The sequence below is a fragment of the Ictidomys tridecemlineatus genome, chromosome 2, assembly GCF_052094955.1.
Source record: "Ictidomys tridecemlineatus isolate mIctTri1 chromosome 2, mIctTri1.hap1, whole genome shotgun sequence".
NCBI classification, from domain to species: domain Eukaryota; kingdom Metazoa; phylum Chordata; class Mammalia; order Rodentia; family Sciuridae; genus Ictidomys; species Ictidomys tridecemlineatus.
The window spans coordinates 152582662-152601827 of record NC_135478.1 but is presented as its reverse complement, the minus strand read 5'-3'; the positions used below and the strand labels follow the sequence as shown (position 1 = coordinate 152601827).

The following is a 19166-nucleotide window of genomic DNA, read 5'->3' as shown; positions in this document are numbered from 1 at the left end:
GATTTTAACAGAAGAGAGAACCAAAGGGCATACCAAAAAAATACATGGGTAGAACCACAGAAAAAAACAACCTGATTTAAAAATAGGTTCAGGACTTGAGCAGAAATTTCTCCAATAAGAATACAAAAAAAGGTTCAATATCACTAGTTATTAGAAGAATGCAAATCAAGACCACAGTGAGGTAGCATCTCACACCTATTACAATTTTTTTAAAAAAGTGTTGTGGACATGGAGAAATTGGAATCCTTGTGCACTCTTGATGGAAGTATAAAACAGTTCCACTGCCATGGAAAACAGTATGGCAGTCCTTTAAAAAATTAAAAATATAATCACCACATGACTCAGTAATTCCATGTTGGAGAATATATCCAAAATAATTGAAAGAGGTTCTTAAAGATAACTCAATACCCATATTCATAGGAGCATTATTTACAATAGTCAAAAGATAGAATCAACCCAGATATCTTCTAATGGATTTACAAAATATGATCTGTGCACACAGTGGGATATTATGTATTTAAAAAAGAAAGAAGGAATTTTTGACACATGCTCCAACATGGTTGAACATTGAGGGCATTATCCTGAGTGAAATAAGCCAACCACAAAGACAAATCTTGCATGACTCCACTCATATGAAGTACCTGGAATAGTCAGACTCATAGATGCAAAAATCCAGAATGGAGATTGCAGGGTCAGGGGGTAGGGAGGGAGGAATGGATGATGGTGGTGGTTTAATAGGTACAGAGTTTCAGTTTAGCAGGATTAAAAAAAAAATCTAGAGATTGGTGGCCCAATAACGTGAATATACTTTACTAAATTACACACTTAAATTTGCTAAATGGCAAATTTTATGTGTATTTTACTGTGATTACAAAAATTTAAAAACTTTTTTAAGTACACAGGTGGAAGGAGAGTGCCTGATGCACCTTAGTTGCTAGGAGGGAGATGAGAGAAGATTGTATAGACCTGCCTTAAGGAGGACAGTCACACACATGAGGAGCATTTACCTTGCACCAGGAGTTGTTTAAAAAACTCATATAATTGTAAAAAGTCTACCTTTCTCTCCCCGTAGATAAACCTTGTCTGAGGCCCTGTGTTTTGAGGCCAGCTAGACCTGCGGGCACCAATGGGCACCTTCTAATAGTCATTAAATCCCCCAGGCTTTCAACATGCTGTTCCACAGAGCAATCGAACAGGCTGACAAGGTGGAGGACCCGCAGGGGCGCATCTCTGTCCTGATGGAGAGCATCACCCACGCCATCTTCCTCCACGCCAGCCAGGCGCTGTTCGAGAAGGACAAGCTCACCTTCCTATCCCACATGGCTTTTCAGGTGAGGAGATGAGTCAGTTGAAAGCATCCCCGGGACCACAGGCAGACCCCTCTGTTTATCAGGTATTTTCCTTCTGCTTGACTGAAAGCAGAGCTGCCTTTCTTGGAAGCCTTTGATAGTGAGAGGAGAGTCTGAAGTTCCCATGGAGAAACGGAGTATGTGTCAGCCCTCCCCTGGGCCACAGTGCTTTGGCTAAGCAGATATGCTTGGGTCCTGTCCAGAACCTTCCAGATCCTACCAAAAAGGTCCTTTAAGATTAGGATCTTGAGGGATGGGGCTGTGGCTCAGCGGTTAAGTGCTAGCCTAGCACATGCGCGGCACTGGGTTCGATTCTCAGCACTATATAAAAATAAATAAAGGTATTGTGTTCAACTACAACTAATTATATATATATATATATATATATATAATGTTTATATTTGTATATTTATATGTACATTCTCTCATATATATATATAATGTTTATATTTGTATATTTATATGTACATTCTCTCATATATATATATATATATATATATATATATATATATATATATATATATTAAAAGATTAGGATTTTGAGTCCAAATCTAAGAGGTCCAAGGATATCTCAGAGTCCTTTTAAAAAACATGAATGGTTTTATCCATATTGTTGCAAATGACATAATTTTCTTTTTAAGGGTTGCATAGTGTTCCTTTGCAAGTAGTCAATAATAATGTATGTTTCAAACTAGCAAAAAGAGTAATGTTTTAGGTTAAATGTTCTCACTGCAATAAAAATGATTATGAGGTGATAGATGCATTAACTAACTTTATTTAACCATTTTACAATGTAAACATATATCAAAGCAACACATTTTGTCCCATAAATATATAATATTATTTGTCAGAAAAAATGGGTAAATAAATTATCTTCTAGGCTTAATGCCCCATCTTCATGAGACCAGCTTCCCTTTTAATCTTTTTTCATATGGAAGATTAAAAAGGAAGCTTAAGTGGGAATTAAGGTGTCCGTGGTAAGAAAAAGAAGGAAAAATAATTCAACTTCAAGCTCCAGGTTCAGATGAAACAAGTCTGTTATCTTTTATTAACTACTTTGTGATATGGTTCTTCCTGTCCCTCAAAACCTTGAGAGAAGATTTGTGCCTTGCCTGTTTCATGTCTTCCAAAGGACCTTGCCCAGAAATGACATTTAGTAACCACCTGATGTGCATAATAATAAGCTACCACTTCCCTTTTGATATTTTTGATAATCACAGATGCCCTTAGGTTCTCTAAGAATATAAGTGTAGATGTTTTCGAATGCATGTGATAAACAGGAGCAAGGCATTACAAAATGAAATAACTATCGCTAATTAACAGGAAAGAGTCAGGCATGATAATACATGATACACACATCTATTTAAAACTTCCTCTTGTATGCCATAAAGTAGAATCTATCTCAACTCCTGTCAATCTGTGTAAATGAGATCTTCATTATCTATATGGATGATTACTCACTGTTGAAATAAACTGAATTAAGAAAAATTAATTATTAACTAAGATAGTTTAATGAATTTTGAAAATATCTAGATTTTTTTAGATAGCATAAAACTCATCTGTTTAACTATAGAGGTATTATATTTCTACATGGAAATTAGGAATGCTTAATTTTTGCCTCCAAAATGTACTATGAACTTATTATGAACTCTACAACCAGACTGTTTAAAGTTTATTCAAGTTAATTATGTTTGTTAAACAATTTTGAGCTTTACTCAAGATAATCTCACATATAAGAAAGATCTTTTATGTTCCTTGCAGTTTATTGAATATAGCACCTATACTAGGTTAACTTACAATACTATTTCTGCTCTGTTTAGTAATTAAGTCTATTGTCACCAGAGGCTTTCTCATTTTCTATCACAAATTTAAGATAAATTTATACCTTAATAGAAGATTAAATATAAAGCATATTTCAAATATGTTGCTAATAGCCATCATCATTAGAATTGGAATAAAGCAGGGCTGGGGTTATGGCTCAGAGGTAGAGCGCTCACCTAGCATGTGTGAGGCCCTGAGTTTGATCCTCAGCACCACATAAAGATAAACAATAAAAAGAACTGGAATAAGTCAGCCTTTGCAGTTTGTTTTTTTTAATCACATTTCCAGGAATGGTTTTGCGATTATGGACATACTCTCAGAATCTTTATTTCACCCATAGAATAGATGCTTGCCAGAATCCCAGCAGATTTGGCTCTGCCTATTCGGGCATATCTTCCCTGGTGACTGCTTCCTGGGTTGTGATTTCCATGTAAACCTCATGATCGTTTTCAATTTTGTGTATTTAAGATTTTGTTGAGAAAGAAAGAGGTCGACCCCCTTGAACTGGATTTTCTGCTCCGCTTTCCAGTTGAGCACACCTATCTAAGTCCCCTCGACTTTCTAACAACTCAGTCATGGAGTGCTATTAAGGTACATTGACAAGTTGGTTTCTCAATTTCTAAATATTACTTCAAATATTAGCTCTCACAAAAGGAGAAATATAGTTCTAAAGCTACAGGTGATATATTAGACACTATTTTATTTGTAAAAAAAATGTATATAATGTGATCTTTTGTTATATTCATATTATTAAATTGGTTAATTTCTTACTGGGAAGTAAGAGAGTTTTTGACCTATGTGTGGATAGAAAAATTATATATAGTCAGAACCTTTGATAAAAGTCAAGTTATATAAATGTGGTTTTTTTCAACTTAAATCTATTTTCTGCATTTCATTTTGTTAAATTATATTTTTTTGCTTTTCCTAAATTTTTTAAATTGCACAACAAAACAGGATTTTATTCTCATTGTAAAATGTTAAAGCAAAATAATATCATAAAGAAAAAAGTGAATGTCCTTCTACAACCCCAATTATCAATCCTTATTCCATTTTTCTGTCAGAAGAGCCTTACTTTCCTTTTTTTTTTTTTTTTTTGGCAGCGGGGTACTGAGGATTGAACTCAGGGGCACTTGACCACTGAGCCACATCCCCAGCCCTATTTTGTATTTTATTTAGAAACAGAGTCTCACTGACTTGTTTAGTGCCCAACTTTTGCTGAGGCTGGCTTTGAACTCATGATCCTCCTGTCTCAGTCTCCGGAGCTGCTGGGATTACAGGCATGCACCACCGTGCCAACAGAAGATCCTGTTTTTAAGAATTCATTCTCCCAGGCTCTAGAGTTCCTTAAAGCTGTTTGACCTATATTAAACTTTGTCCCATTTTTTGTTCAAAGGAAAAAATATTTCCATGCATTGAAAATAACTGTTATGAGGCTAGGGCTGTTACTCACTGGTAGAGCACTTGTCTAGCATATGTGATGCACTGGGTTCAATTCTCAGCACCACATATAAATAAATAAATAAATAAATAAATAAATAAAGGTACTGTGTCCATCTACAACTAAAAATACTTTAAAAAATGTTATGTCTGGGGCTGGGGTTGTGGCTCAGTGGCAGAGTGCTTGCCTAGCATGTATGAGGCACGGTTTGATTCTCAGCACCACATATCAATAAATAAAAAAAAATAAAGGTCCATTGACAACTAAAAACAATTTTTTAAAAATGTTATGCCTTATTTTTTTATATTACATTAAGATTTTATTTTTAAAAACTAGTTTTGGCTAGCACAGTAGCATACACCTAAAATCCCAGCCACATGGGAGTCTGGGGCAGGAGGATCACAAGTTGAAGGGCATCTACAGCAAGTTAGCAGGACCCTCGACAACTTAGTGAGACCCTGTCTTCAAATAAGATATAAAAAGCACTGAGGATGTGGCTCGGTGGTAAAGCATCCCTAGGTTCAATCCCTAGGACACCAACTCCCCACCCCACAAAAAAAAAAGAAAAGAAAAAAATAACCTAGTATTTTGTTTTCTGTTTTATCTTTCTTGTTTGTGGAACTGAGAATTGAACCCCAGGGTGTGCTACCACTGAACTATATCCCTTGTTTTTTTTAATTCTTATTTTTTTATTGTTGAAATGTGGTCTCTGCCGAAAATAGCACATTCAAATGGGTGATAGAGTTTATCAAAGAATATATTTTTATATTGAGGGCAAGAATGAACCAGGGATGGGGAAGAAAATAAGAGAGAAAGGAGCTCTTGGAACTCCTGAGAAATGAAGTTATGGGAGAGAGCTAATATTGTCATTGTCAAAGACATCCCAGCGGGAAAGAGCCGGCAAAGAGAAACCCTGCCCCTCTCTCTCCAGCCCCCAGTCTGCTGCAACTGCTTACCTTTGGCCAAACCCGGCAAAAGGAGTGGGGAACTTGGCTGACATTATCCTTAGAGATCACCCTTAGGAAAAGGGAGAGTAGATCTGGAGGGCAGAATGAAGACTGTCCAGCATGATGTGCTGAGAGGGGACTAGATCACCCTCAAGTCTCTCTGGCTGGAAGCTGCTGTTCCCATCCGTTTCCTTTTGTACTCCAGGCACTTGCCCTTATGGAAGAATTTCGAGGCATAGACAGAGATGTGGAAGGATCTTCCAAGCAGTGGAGAAAGTGGGTTGAATCTGAGTGTCCAGAAAAAGAAAAGTTACCACAAGAATGGAAGAAGAAAAGTTGGATACAGAAACTGATAATTTTAAGAGCAGTGCGCCCCGACAGGATGACATACGCTCTCAGGTAGGGCAGCTGACACCTCTGGAAATACAAGTTAACATGGAGGAAACTTGGTCCTATGGGTTAGGGGGGATTGGTGGAAGTGTCAACTGTCTATTTTGATGTGGTGTGATTCTGCTGAGATTTTGATGTTTCAATCAGTGCTATTGTTAAAATTCACAAAACACCAAACAGTGTGCTGATCTATTGGCAGAACCAGCATATATCCTTCCTGAAAAGCTCAATTTTGAAATCAGAAGGGGAGATGGGGAATCTGATGGAAATATTCTTGGAAGAGAGATGGGTGTCAGCAGAGTTCAAAGGCTGGGAACATGCATTATCCAAGAACAATTTCCATCATCTTTATTCAGTGGTAGCATTTTGGCTCTGAAGATTTAGCATGTCAGACAAAAAAAAAAAAAAAAAAGATCCTTTTACGGAGCAACTCAGAATCCTATAACTTTACAACCAATGCAATTTAAAAACAGAAACCCTGTCTACATCTCTATTCCAGTGTCCTTTTTCTTTGTCCTTTTGGCTTCTAAATGGTAATATGCTGCTTAATTCACACAAGTCTTATTCTAATTTGAATTCACCAACCTAAGAGTTCTTGACTTCCTCCCCTGTTGTGCTCCTCTTTCTTCAGTAGTGTTCATGTGCCTCAGGTTTTTTCCTTTGCTTTGTCTAGTTCAGCCAATTTTCCCTTTGCAGAAACCTCTGCCGATCCCTACTTTACAAGTTAATTCTGCTTAGTAGTACTTACTTTCTGCTAAATCTGATGCTGCTGGAAAATAATCTCTGCTTAATTGAGCTTCCCTGTGTTAGAAACACCCCAAAAAGCATTTGTATATTCATGAGAAGCCCAGCAGGCTGGAAAATTGCACTGTGGCAAATCTAATGAACTGTTAATAAGTAATCGGGGAATCTGGCAGGGGATTTGGGGGATACAAAACCATATGCAGGCAGGTGATGGTACTGGGGGGGTGGGTATCTCAGAAGCCCCCCAAATAGAATGCAGGCCTCTGCTTTTCCGAGTTTCATAAGTACAGAGGGGTTTCATGGATACACCTCCTGCATAAATCTAGTTGGATTCATGTTGTCATTCTAAAAAGCCACCCCACATAATACATGTGGCTTGCTTCTTTTCCTGTGCTTATGATTTAGGCTGATCCAAGTGGAGATGCTTTTCAAGATTGAAATCAATTATCATGTTTTTAGCATATTCTTTTTTTAATAGAAATTTTGTGGAGGAAAAAATGGGTGCAAAGTATGTGGAGAGGACCAGATTGGATTTAGGAAAAGCGTTTGAAGAAAGCAGCCCAGCCACGCCAGTATTCTTCATCCTGTCTCCAGGGGTGGATGCCCTTAAAGACCTTGAGGTGCTTGGTGAGTGGCCAGGGGGCTTACTGGCCTGCCCTTCCTCCCCATCTTTTACCTGCTGCCCACATGTTCACAGTCGTCTTTTTTTTTTTTTCCATTTGTTGGAGATTGGGTGTATGAAAAATGTAAGACTAATAACACTGCAGTCTGAAGAAATGTTCAAACGGAACATTCATCTGGTTGGCATCATGCAAGTTTCTTTTGTACTGTTTCCCACCTTTTGAGTAGATGAGGGCCAGAGGGCAATTTTCTCCATGCTCATATAATCTTGTGCCCCCTGTAACTAAATAATGGTCATTAGAGCAAGTCTATTTGATTGTGCAAGGCACTGGCGCTTTGTGTTGTGGATTACTATTCCCCACGGTCTACACCAGGAATACCAGGTTAATGTAGCTGTGACCTGACTGTGCTCAATTTAAATGCGGCCTCACAAGGTGAGAGCTTGTGCATTTACCCAATGAACCAATCCTTCAAAAAAAAAAATGTGATATCTACCACATGTTGCTCCTTTTTATGAGGGAAATGCTTTGCTACTCCTGCAGGAGTTTAGAAAGCTCCCTAACAATGCTGCCATCTATCAAAATGTCAAAAGCTTTATTATCATAAAACCAAAGGAACTGACTTCCACAGGCTTTTCTAATGCTTGCGGGAAGGCAACTGTGGAGAGCTCACAAAGCCACTTGTGGAAACCACAGAGATCTAGTTCAGATCCTCCAGGAAAGTGACCTGGAAGATGGCAGCAGTGACCACCCATGTACATTAGATCACTAAATTCAGACTCTCCTCACCCCTTCTCCACTGACATTTCCTCTCTCGCCATGTTGTATTCCCCCACAGGCAAAAGACTTGGGTTTACAATTGACTCGGGAAAATTCCACAATGTGTCTTTAGGACAAGGTCAAGAGACCGTGGCTGAAATGGCACTGGAGAAAGCTTCCAGAGGAGGACACTGGGTCATGCTCCAAGTGAGTATTAATTCTTCCTAGAAAGTGGCTGGGCACAGTGGCACATGCCTATAATCCCAGGGGCTTGAGAGGCTGAGTTCAAAGCCAGCCTCAGCAAAAGTGAGGTGCTAAACAACTCAATGAGACCCTGTATCTAAATAAAATACAAAATAAAGCTGGGGTTGTGACTCAGTGGTTGAGTGCCCCTGAATTCAATCCTTGATCCTCGCCCCCCACCAAAAAAAAAAAAAATTATCTATCTATTTATTTATTTATTTATTTATTTATTTCCTGGAAAACACTGAGCATGAACACAGGATAATGCAGAGCTGCTCTGCCCAGAGAGGGGGAAAGGGTTTCTCATCATAACACACAGGGATTCAAGGAGCCAGGTGGCATACTCACATTCATGATACCTCTATGGGAATTAGGGACTCTGCTGAGAGGGATGGCTCTCTTCCGTGGAGAGCCTGCCTAGTGCTTTAAAATTTTTAAATATTAAGAAGAATCCCATTTGTCTCCTGACTTGTAGATGTCTGCAACACTACTGTAGCACTTGAGGACAAACAGTTTCCTAGAGATTGCCACACTATTGCTATGGTAGTAGCAGAAGTTGTATGTTGCTTTAACGTTGACAGAGTCCAGTGTGTGTGTACACACACACACACACACACACACACACACACACGCACTTTTATACAACTCTCACTGCCCCTAAGCATTTGGGTAGCTTTCTCTTGGTTTGTAAATTAAGGAGATTAGACCATTCATTCCTCCCTTCTAGGGTTGACATTACACAGGTATGTGATTCTACTAAATGGTAGAATCTTCTAGGTGGTTTTCTTAGCCAGGGATTCTAACAGGAGCCATGGAGCACAGGCCAGCTCCAGGGGCCCCTGGGAGCTGTGCTGACTCCTCAGGCAAGCCCCTCTAGCTGTCAGCAGGTCTGGCAGCGGCCATTTGGTTTGAGACACAATGAGCCCGAAGATTACCTTGAGTAGGTGATCACAGGATACCTTATCTCCAATCGTTACAGTAAGGCTCCGCAGATAGGTATTGTTTCCCGTAGCATCCAGTATGTTGACACATGTTGTATTTTGCTTGAAATAAAACTGGGTTCACAATGAAGCTGCCCAGAGTCCAAGCAGGCTTTCATTTGTAGGAATATATCCTCTGGATTAATAATACCCACTGCTCAGATGACCTTGATAGAGAGCTTCATACAGGGACTTGGGATGGTGGTGCTTCCTCTCCTGAGGCTCAGAATCAGATGTGCTAGAGTGGAGGTCTGTTTTTTTTTTCCCCCAGAGACAGCAGTTATTGCTCATCTACTTCAAAAATACTGAAATCTTCCCCCCCAAAAAGAATCTATTGAGAGTTCTCATGCACCCAAGAGCTCAGTACTAGAGAGAAGAATAGAAGGGGTACAGTCATCCTCAAAAGAGCCTATGATTAGAGCCAGGTGTGTGTCGTGGTATGTGCCTGGAGTCCCAGCTACTCAAGAGGTAGCTATTGTCTAAATGACAGGACATAATTGAACTTAGAAAACGGGTTTTGTTACTCACTTTCCTGATTGGTATGAGAAGAACTCTTGTTAGAACCCCATAGCAAGCATGTAGGAGAGGAAACTTGGGTCTTTACTGGATTCATTTCCAGGGCTGCCAAGTCAAAGTGTTATAGACTACATGACTTAATCCACAGAAATTTAATTTCTTGCAGTTCTGGAGACTGGAAGCATGAGATCAAGGTAACAACAGGTCTGGTTTCCTCTGACACCTCTCTCTCTGACTTATAGATGGTCAAACTTGTCTGTGTCTTTATCGTATGTCATATGGGGACATATGACTTTATTTAGTCTTAATTACTTCTTTGAAAGGCTCCATCTCTGAATACTATTTGCATTGTGAAGTACTGGAAGTTACTGCTTTCACACCTGAGTTTTGGAAGGGACATAGTTCAGCCCAGGACTCCTGGCAATGTTCAGTATTTGCTATGGGAATAAAAGCCTAATGATGTGAACAACCGAATTGGCATAGGTCTTCCTACAACAAAAATTTCAAAGAATGCCTACATTACTATTCCCTTCCTTGTTTGTCTTTGCCCTCTCTATTTCTGTACATATTATAATCTTAAGCATTTTTCTTGTTGGAAATAGTTATGTGTCCCTGGGTGTGATGTTTTAGTCACTGTTTCAAAACGTCTCCAAAACTGGAGGGCATATCAGATACAGCCTTCAGACCTCTCCCCCAGAACCAATGATCAGTCTCCACCCATGAGTGTTTAGTGTTGAAAGCACATTTGTGACTCACAAGATAATTGTGATGATGATGGTAGTGTTTGTGGTTTTGTGTGTGCAGCTTTTGGCAGCTCTTTAATTTAAGAACAATGTCATGTTACAGATACACACATTCATTCTTAACAATAAATATTTGAAGTAGGTACATGTTTAGGGGACATTCTGGTTAACAATGACAAATTCAGTGAAACATTTAATATATTCAATATTCAACTGTTTTACCTTTCCCCCCCTTTTCTGACTTAAAAAAAAAGAAAATGTAGGTCATTGTTCTGAGTTTTAAACCCACACATATATATGCTTGTGTGTATATATGTTAGAAAATGTTCTAATACTAGAATTCAAGTAATTTGCTAAAATTGTATAGGAATCATAAGCCATACTGTCTTTCAGAATGTCCATTTGGTAGCAAAATGGTTAGGAACCTTGGAGAAACTTCTTGAAAGATATAGCCATGGAAGCCATGAAGACTACAGGGTGTTCATGAGTGCTGAGTCTGCCCGTACACCCGATGAGCACATCATCCCTCAAGGACTTCTGGAAAATTCCATTAAGATCACCAACGAGCCTCCCACAGGAATGCTAGCCAATTTGCATGCTGCTCTGTACAACTTTGATCCGGTAAGAAAGCAGAAGCAACCTGAGCTGACAGTAAAATCAGAGTTCTCACAAGGCTCTGGAGACCATCTTCAACTCATGTGTCTCAGAGGATTGGTGTTAACATCTCTGAGGGGAGGTGTGTATGAATGTGTGTGTGTGTATGTCTGTGTCTTAGTTTCTTAAAAGAACTGCCCTAGTCTGATGACTCAGAAATATATTTAATGTTCCCACTAAAACTAAGAAAACCATAGCCACATGCATAAGATATACAAACTCAATAATGCTTGAGGAACTTTCTCAAACTAGTATCTCTTACCACAGAAAAAGGAAAAGATTTTTTTACCACATTTCACTGCCTAGTTGTCACAAATTTTATGCCAAATTATTTTGCAAGAAGTGGAGTGAAACCATCATGTGAAGTTTTTCTTTTTAATTGTGCCAGTAGTACTTAAGAATCATTTATTACTAAACTGTCTTTGGCACAGGATTAGGATGCACACAATCCTCATGAATTTATGTTAACGCAGCAACAGTTCTGTGGTGAAATACAGTATTCTTATGGATGTGGATGACTGTGATGACAAGAAAAAAGTCTCCGTATGATATTTCAGATCTGGTTTTTCTTTTTTTAGTTGTAGATGAATGCAATACCTTTATTTTATTTATTTATTTTTATGTGATGCTGAGGATCAAACCCAGAGCCTCACACATGCTAGGCAAGTGCTCTACCACTGAGCTACAATCCCAACCCTCAGCTCTCGTTTATATTACTAAATTCAAAGTCCCTTTTTTTTCAGATTATAGTCATGATAGCTTCTTATTTATATTTTAATCTCCTTTCAAAATAAAACAAATTAATATGTGTATACATGAATGATAGCCCAATTACCATTACTCCCGATACTCAAATTATTGTATCTATCTGTATTAAGACCAAGTCTTTCATTTTTCTTTGTTTCTATTTCTTTGCGTTCCTAGCTCTCCTTCTTTTTTTATTTTTGGAAATCCTAGGTAAATAGCAGTCTTATTAAGAATAGAATAAGTTGTGAAGAAGAAATAGACATGATTTGGCCCCCATTAGAAACGTTATCATTTTCCTTGAAGCCCCCCAACACATTTAACTTGTTCTCCAGTACCTTTTGGACCAATACCTAAACCAACTTTATGAGAAAATTATAATAGGCCACTTTAAGAATACAATGTTGAAAAACATGGCTAATTACTTAAATAATTGTGTAATTTATAGGCTAGATATACAGAAGACTGTGTAAGCAATAGGCACTTAAAAATCTTGTTGAATCTTTTAAATATTTGCAATATGGCTTTTTAACTGCACAATGGCAGACACATATTTGTCTTTTTATCATCTCTTAATTTATACTTTCTAATCAATTATGACACTTTCAAGTTCTTCCCTAAAATAAGTTTAAAAGAGAGGAACTCAATATATTTACAATCTATCCATTCCCCTAAAAGAACTGTCTTAAACATGAAAGTGGGCATTTCTTGAACAAATATGCTTTTACCCAATTATCTTTCAGCTTCTTATTTATTTATTTGCTTGTTTGTTTGTTTGTTTTGGGGGGTGAGGATCCCCTTTGAGAATTTGATAATACTTTAGATACTCTCTCTAGAAAAATGCATATTCAAAAATATGTTGTATATAATTGCTCCAAAACCTATGCATGAATTCTCCAGTTAAGAACACCTGTTCTAGGGCTGGGGATGTGGCTCAAGTGGTAGCGCGCTCGCCTGGCATGCGTGCGGCCCGGGTTCGATCTTCAGCACCACATACCAACAAAGATGTTGTGACCGCCGAGAACTAAAAAATAAATATTAAAATTCTCTCTCTCTCTCTCTCTCTCTCTCTCTCTCTCTCTCTCTCTCTCTCTCTCTCTCTCTCTCTCTCTCTGTCTCTCTCTCTTTAAAAAAAAAAAAAAGAACACCTGTTCTAGTCTATTCTTGAAAGTAGCCGTTCTTCTGACTGCCATTTAGAAAGTCAGAAAGACTTTTAAGAACTTTAAGAAGAACTGTTTTTTCTAGTGGGAGGAATACTCTTTTTTTGTTGTTTGTTTGTCTTTGCTTCTGGGTATCTAACCCTTGGCCAGTGTTCAATCAGTGAGCTACATCTGCAGCCCAAAGAGAATACTCTTAAATGTTAAGGCTAAATTTGATCACATATAGCAAAAGGAAAGATCATCCACATGATCCACTAAACTTCTCAAGCCTATTTTATCCAAAATTTTAAAAAAAAAAAAGTCTAAGGAAGAATCTTTAGTGAATGTCCACTTGTCATTATGTTTGAAAGTAAAATGTAGTTTTTAAAATGTCATTCAAGGGTATCGGCCTTGTCCTCCATGGCTATCTATGAATAAGCTCCCAGCACTCTCTATCAGTCCAGATTTCAAGTTGGCTACTTTTAAATGAAGTTCTTACAAAACAACAATGGCTTAAATGGGTTTAAAAATATTTCTGCCATGTGAGAGTTCTGGGTGCAGGCCCTTCAGAACTCACATGTGTCACTGGAAGATTATCAGTAACCACATTTTTTACAGCTTACCATTGCACTATATTTAGGATGCACCCATCATGTCCCAGGTGGCTGAGAGTATTGCCATTCCCATGTCCATGTGATCAAGAGAAGGGCAAGAGAAGAAACAAAGATGATGACCAAGGGAACATGTTTGTTGAACTTTTTAAAAAAATGGTTCCTACAAATTAATACTGTAGTCCCATGTCATCTGTGGGGGAAAACAGATGACATGGGACTACAGTATTAATTGAAACCAAGAGTAGCAACAAGTCCTTTATGTACTCTATTTTTTCTTGTGATATATACCTATGATAAAGTTTATAAGTCCATCACAGTAATAGATTCATAATAATAACTAATAATAAAATAGAGTAGTTATAGCAAAGTGCTGTGAAAACTATTTAAAGCTTTTGAACTGTTTCTGGAATTTTCCATTTAATATTTTGGGATGGTGGTTGGCCACAGGTAATTGAAAGTACAGAAAGTGAAACTACAAATAAGGGGTAGCTACTATACATTTAAATATTTACAATATGGCTTTTTTAAGTGCACTATGGCAGGCAAAGATTTCTCCTTTCATGTTACTGGTCAAATGTAATCACATTGCATTACCTAGCTGCAAAAGAGGCTGGGAAAAGCAAATTTACCTAATCATATGCCTGGATAAAAATCAGCAATAAAACATTAAGGCAGGCATAGTGGTCTCGGTAACAGTTTTACTGTCTTCAAATCACCTTGGGCATTCTCTATTGCTGCCATGCCCAGTATGATTAAAGTGTGTGATATGAGTAGAAAGTGGTGCATACTACCTGCTGTGTCACTCAAGTGGGTTAAATAAATGTGTCCCAGTTGTTCTTGCTGTCCAGATGACCCTCTTAGCTAAGGAAAACACCCAAAGGGACTAGGCAAGTAAATGTTCTGTTTGGGTGTTTTTGTTTTGTATGCTTTAGTTTTCAAATCAAATCAAATCTGTATTTTTCATCCTCTCGAATTAGAATGTACCTCCTAACGTTGGAGGCACTTAATATTAGTGCTTTATTCCCTTGAGAATTCTAGGATAATCACGTGAATCTGATCATTAAAGTGACAAAGACATAAGGAACCATTTTTTTTTAGGATGCTTACCAACATCCATCTCTTACAGTGTATTAGCATTTGCCTTTTGAAAATGTCAGAAAGGAATACTGTTTGGGCTCTTTTCATACTAAAATAAACATATTTTTTTAAGACTAAGAATATGGATTTCTATTTCTGTGAAATTTGCAAGCAGAAACAAATAAATGGTAATTATATATGTGAAGCCAGAGGCTCCGGGCCAGATAGCACTATCATGTATGTGAAAATTCATGTTCTCTGTTCACAATGTTATTTGTCTATTTTCTGATATTAATTTGCTCATCATTTGGCTTGTAAAAATACAACTGGCCTGAAATATGGAATGGTAGGTAGACTCATACTTTTTCTTAGAGAAACCTGATTCATAATTTTGTTCATCAGCATTTATGTTATCAGAGCATAAGGAAATGGACATTGACACATACTTTTTAGAACTGAGGATAAAACTAAGTTATGTGAAATAATAGATTGAGTTGATGTACTTCATTATTATAGTATTTGGGGTCTTATGTGACCTATCTGTAATTCAAGAGGCTGTTAAATGTCTTGCTAGATCATAATTCTGATGTGAAATTTTGATACTTATAGTGGGTCCCCTGGAAATTTCTTACACATGAACACATTTTTATATCCTTCAAGGTTAATTCCAATTATTTGGTTTCTCTTTTCTTCTTTTACAAGGTTGCCTTTTATTTGGTGTTTAATTGTAGAAAAGTTATTTTTGATGATTATACATTGCCAAATCCCATAAGTTACCAAAAATGACCTGATGACTTAGAGAGACCTAGTGACTTTGTTGGGTCTGCACTATATGTAGCCCGCCCAATTCTAGAACTGTATGTGGCGGTACCTCTGATTCTGCTTGAAAGCATGATGGAAAGAAAGTAAACACTCTTCTGGTTCTGACCCACAGGGGAAAAAAAAAATCTAGACTTGGTTTAGTAACAGCAGTCCCTTGGGAGACTAGAACTGAACTCCTTTCAAAAATCCTAAACATATTTTTAATAATGTCCATGTTTTCAGCTCCATCTGAAATTTTGACTGGCTGTAGTTTGACATCCTAGACAGTAATGTATAGATTGTGGCCTAACTGTCCCCTCCTGCCTAATACCAGCTGCAGGAGTTATCTCAACATCTTTTTGTTGTTTTCCACCTAGAACTGCTGACCTTGAGTAAAGTACGTCCTCAAACTGTAGACTGGACAGCTGTTTTCTGCCTTCTTGTTTGACAGCTGTTGGGGCTCTAACCAGATCAGTGTAGCATGCTAGGAGTCTACTTTTCCTCTACATTTTCAAAAACAAATCCCGCAGATCTAGACCAAAGGCATTCCCACAGGCACAGGTTTTCCAATCCTTCCTGTGTCATTCACACATCTTAAGAGTAAATTTTACTCCTAGTTCATTGGAAGGAGACTGTGTGTCATGGTGGTTGTATTAGCTAAGGTCAAGCTGAGGTGCTGTAACAAAGAGAATATCACAGTGATGAGTCGAGCAAGACAGCAGTTTGTTCTCTCAAACACACTGTTCCTCCATCATCTACCTCCCATGCCTGACTCAAGGCTATCCTCTCATCATTTCTAGCCTTCAGAAAAGGGAAAAGAGTGACAGCGAGGGTGAGCCGTTTCCTATTAAGCAAACAACATGGAATTTATGTACATCAGTTCTGCTCAAGTTCTGTTGACAAAAAACTTGATTATCTGGTCCCTCTGGTTTGAAAGGAGGTGGGAAACAGTCTTCCAGCAGGTGGCCATGTGTCTAGATGATCTTTATTACTATGGAACCAGGGAATGTATGGGTGAGAACAAAGGATAGCTATGGTTAACTAGCATTCTACTGGTGATGATTCTAAGACCATGAAATATTTTACAGGGGAAAAAAATGACATCCAGCAAGTCTTACCATGGTTAAAATAAATTGCCTCATTTTCTAGTGAACTTAGAAGCACTCAGAATAACAAGCAAAATGAGAAGATTCCTTTTAAATCAACAGAGACAAAAATATCAAATAGCTACCTCTTGTGCTCTCTTGGAACTATAGTTATCTCTGTAGAATATCTCCCTCGAATCCTTCACAAGAGTATTGAAAACTCAGACCTTTGCAAACCATATAGATAGTCATGCATTTTTTTTCCCTTTTCTCACAGGATACACTTGAGATGTGCTCCAAGGAACAGGAGTTTAAAAGCATCCTCTTTTCTTTGTGCTACTTCCATGCCTGTGTTGCTGGAAGACTGAGGTTTGGTCCCCAAGGCTGGAGCCGGAGTTATCCTTTCAACCCTGGAGACCTCACCATCTGTGCCAATGTCCTGTACAACTACTTGGAGGCAAATCCTAAGGTAAGTACTCGTGGTCAGATGGTACCTTCCAAGGAGTATACTGAACCTGTCAGTCTTTAGGCATTATCAAAATGGACCATGATTTCTTTCTTGGAAGCTATTACTGAAATAGCTGACACTACATATGCCAAGTTTGAAAATAAACCACACCAACGGTTTTCTAGCAGTGGACGGTCGAACTTTATAAGATAGGTCAAAACAGTTCTACATCAGCAGCTTAGTGGAAAAAAAAAATGTCCTTCATTATGTTAACAAAAACAGTGGTTTACATGTGCATATATGCCGGATTCATTAGGCAGGTAATGAAGCATTTGCACAAATGTAATTACATACAGCAATTCTGACAGTTCATAACACTGCATTAATAATCACTACAATTAGTTCTGATGATGGAAGCAATTTACAGTGCGTCACATGTATAAATAATGGTGCATTTCCCGCATATGTCATTATTATGTATTAAGGATGCCACCTTGTTGTGACTTTCTCAGTAACGTTCCCCTTGATTTGAAGTTAAAGGTAGATGAATGATTTTATTTTGTAGCTAAAATGTGTTTTACAGATGGGAATGGGAATGCCTCATCAAGAACAGTTGTGTAAACTCTTATAAACCCCATGATTGGATTTCAAAGACCCATTCGTTCCGAAGGAGATCCTGGTTTAATCCTCACATGGGGAACTTTTTCCATTAAGTCTGTTAAAATTGGCATATATTTGTCAAAATCAACCAGGTGTTGGACTCTCAGCCACGTTCTATAAAGGGCCTTTAAAGTCACCCATGCACGTGTCTAGGGAAGCATGGTTATTTGATGTTCTTTTGGTTTTTATCATCAGTGTTTTCTCAAGCTTCAGTGTTGATTCGACTGCTATCAGCATAAATCTGCTGGGTACACAGCATGGGTGTGTGCTCCCAAGGAACAAATTTTGAGCAAGTTGTTTCCAAAATAAATGGTTTTAATATAGTTTATGACAATCAATATTCCCTATCTTTTTTTTTTTTAATTTATGAAACTAAAAGCTAAGTCTGCATGCTTGAAAGCATGCTTTGGCTGATGGAATGATTTTCTTGTGTTGATCTGTTTTGTTTATAATGTTAAACACATAAAATTGATTATTAGAATCATTCTGAGCAAAAAGATAAGTGGCACCTTTGATACTTAAGTTCAAGTCCTGCATAACTGTCCCATGAAGATGAGCCCAGGAATACTGTCCTATCTGAGCAGAGCCCTATATACAATGGAAGGTGGAAATGCAGCAAGAAAGGAGCCGATAAGTATTTATCTCCAGCTCTCACATCCCAGTCTGGCAACACTGCTTGGCCAATTAAATTGTCTTGTGTCCTGCTGCTTCTCCCAGTGGGGTCCAGGGTGAATGCAGCTTCAGGTTTTTAACATAGTCTCATGTGTGACTCAAACGTCTGCACCCAAGTCATTTGCTATACATCACAAAGCAAGCTGTCAAGTTTTGGGAAATAAGTTAATATGTGCACATATGCCCCTTTCAAGAAGGTATGTGTTGGGACCGGGGTTGTGGCTCAGTGGCAAGGCAGAGCCCTTACCTAGCACATTAGAGGCACTGAGTTTGATCCTCAGCACCACATAAAAACAAACAAAATACAAGTAATGTGTCCATCTGCAACTAAAAAAAAAAAAACATTTACAAAAAGAAGGTATGTGTGAAAGACAAAAATCGAGAGAGAATCACTTATTGAAAAGAACAGACCCTCTAGCTAATTAAAATTTTCATGAAGATCCATATCTGATGCTGCAATGCAGAACTGGCATTAATTAAATGTAACCAGAAGGGGAAATCAAATCAAGGGGTCTCTTTTACTCTACTTCAGCTATGGAAGGCCCATCCATGTAGAGGTACCTGGTGCATGGTGTAGAGAGCGTGCTGCAGCCTCGCCTCTTGTTTCTCATTCACATCAAGTCAGGGTAAAAGAAAGACATATTTGAGGTTCATTTATATTCAAATTCAAATAAACTCGTAGCGAGTACACTGGAATAGTCGAAGCAATTTCACTTGTACTG

At 38.1% G+C, this 19166-nt stretch overlaps 1 protein-coding gene across 1 annotated transcript in view; it reads left to right on the top strand.

Annotated features, from left to right (window-relative positions):
* Dnah11 (dynein axonemal heavy chain 11) overlaps positions 1–19166 on the top strand; it is a 310480-nt gene that overhangs the window by 276062 nt on the left and 15252 nt on the right. Inside the window, exons 69-75 of the mRNA XM_021728753.3 lie at positions 1161–1331; positions 3639–3761; positions 5761–5954; positions 7168–7316; positions 8148–8275; positions 10944–11171; positions 16942–17133. Coding sequence (XP_021584428.2) covers positions 1161–1331; positions 3639–3761; positions 5761–5954; positions 7168–7316; positions 8148–8275; positions 10944–11171; positions 16942–17133 — 1185 coding nt within the window. The remainder of the gene's footprint in view (positions 1–1160; positions 1332–3638; positions 3762–5760; positions 5955–7167; positions 7317–8147; positions 8276–10943; positions 11172–16941; positions 17134–19166) is intronic.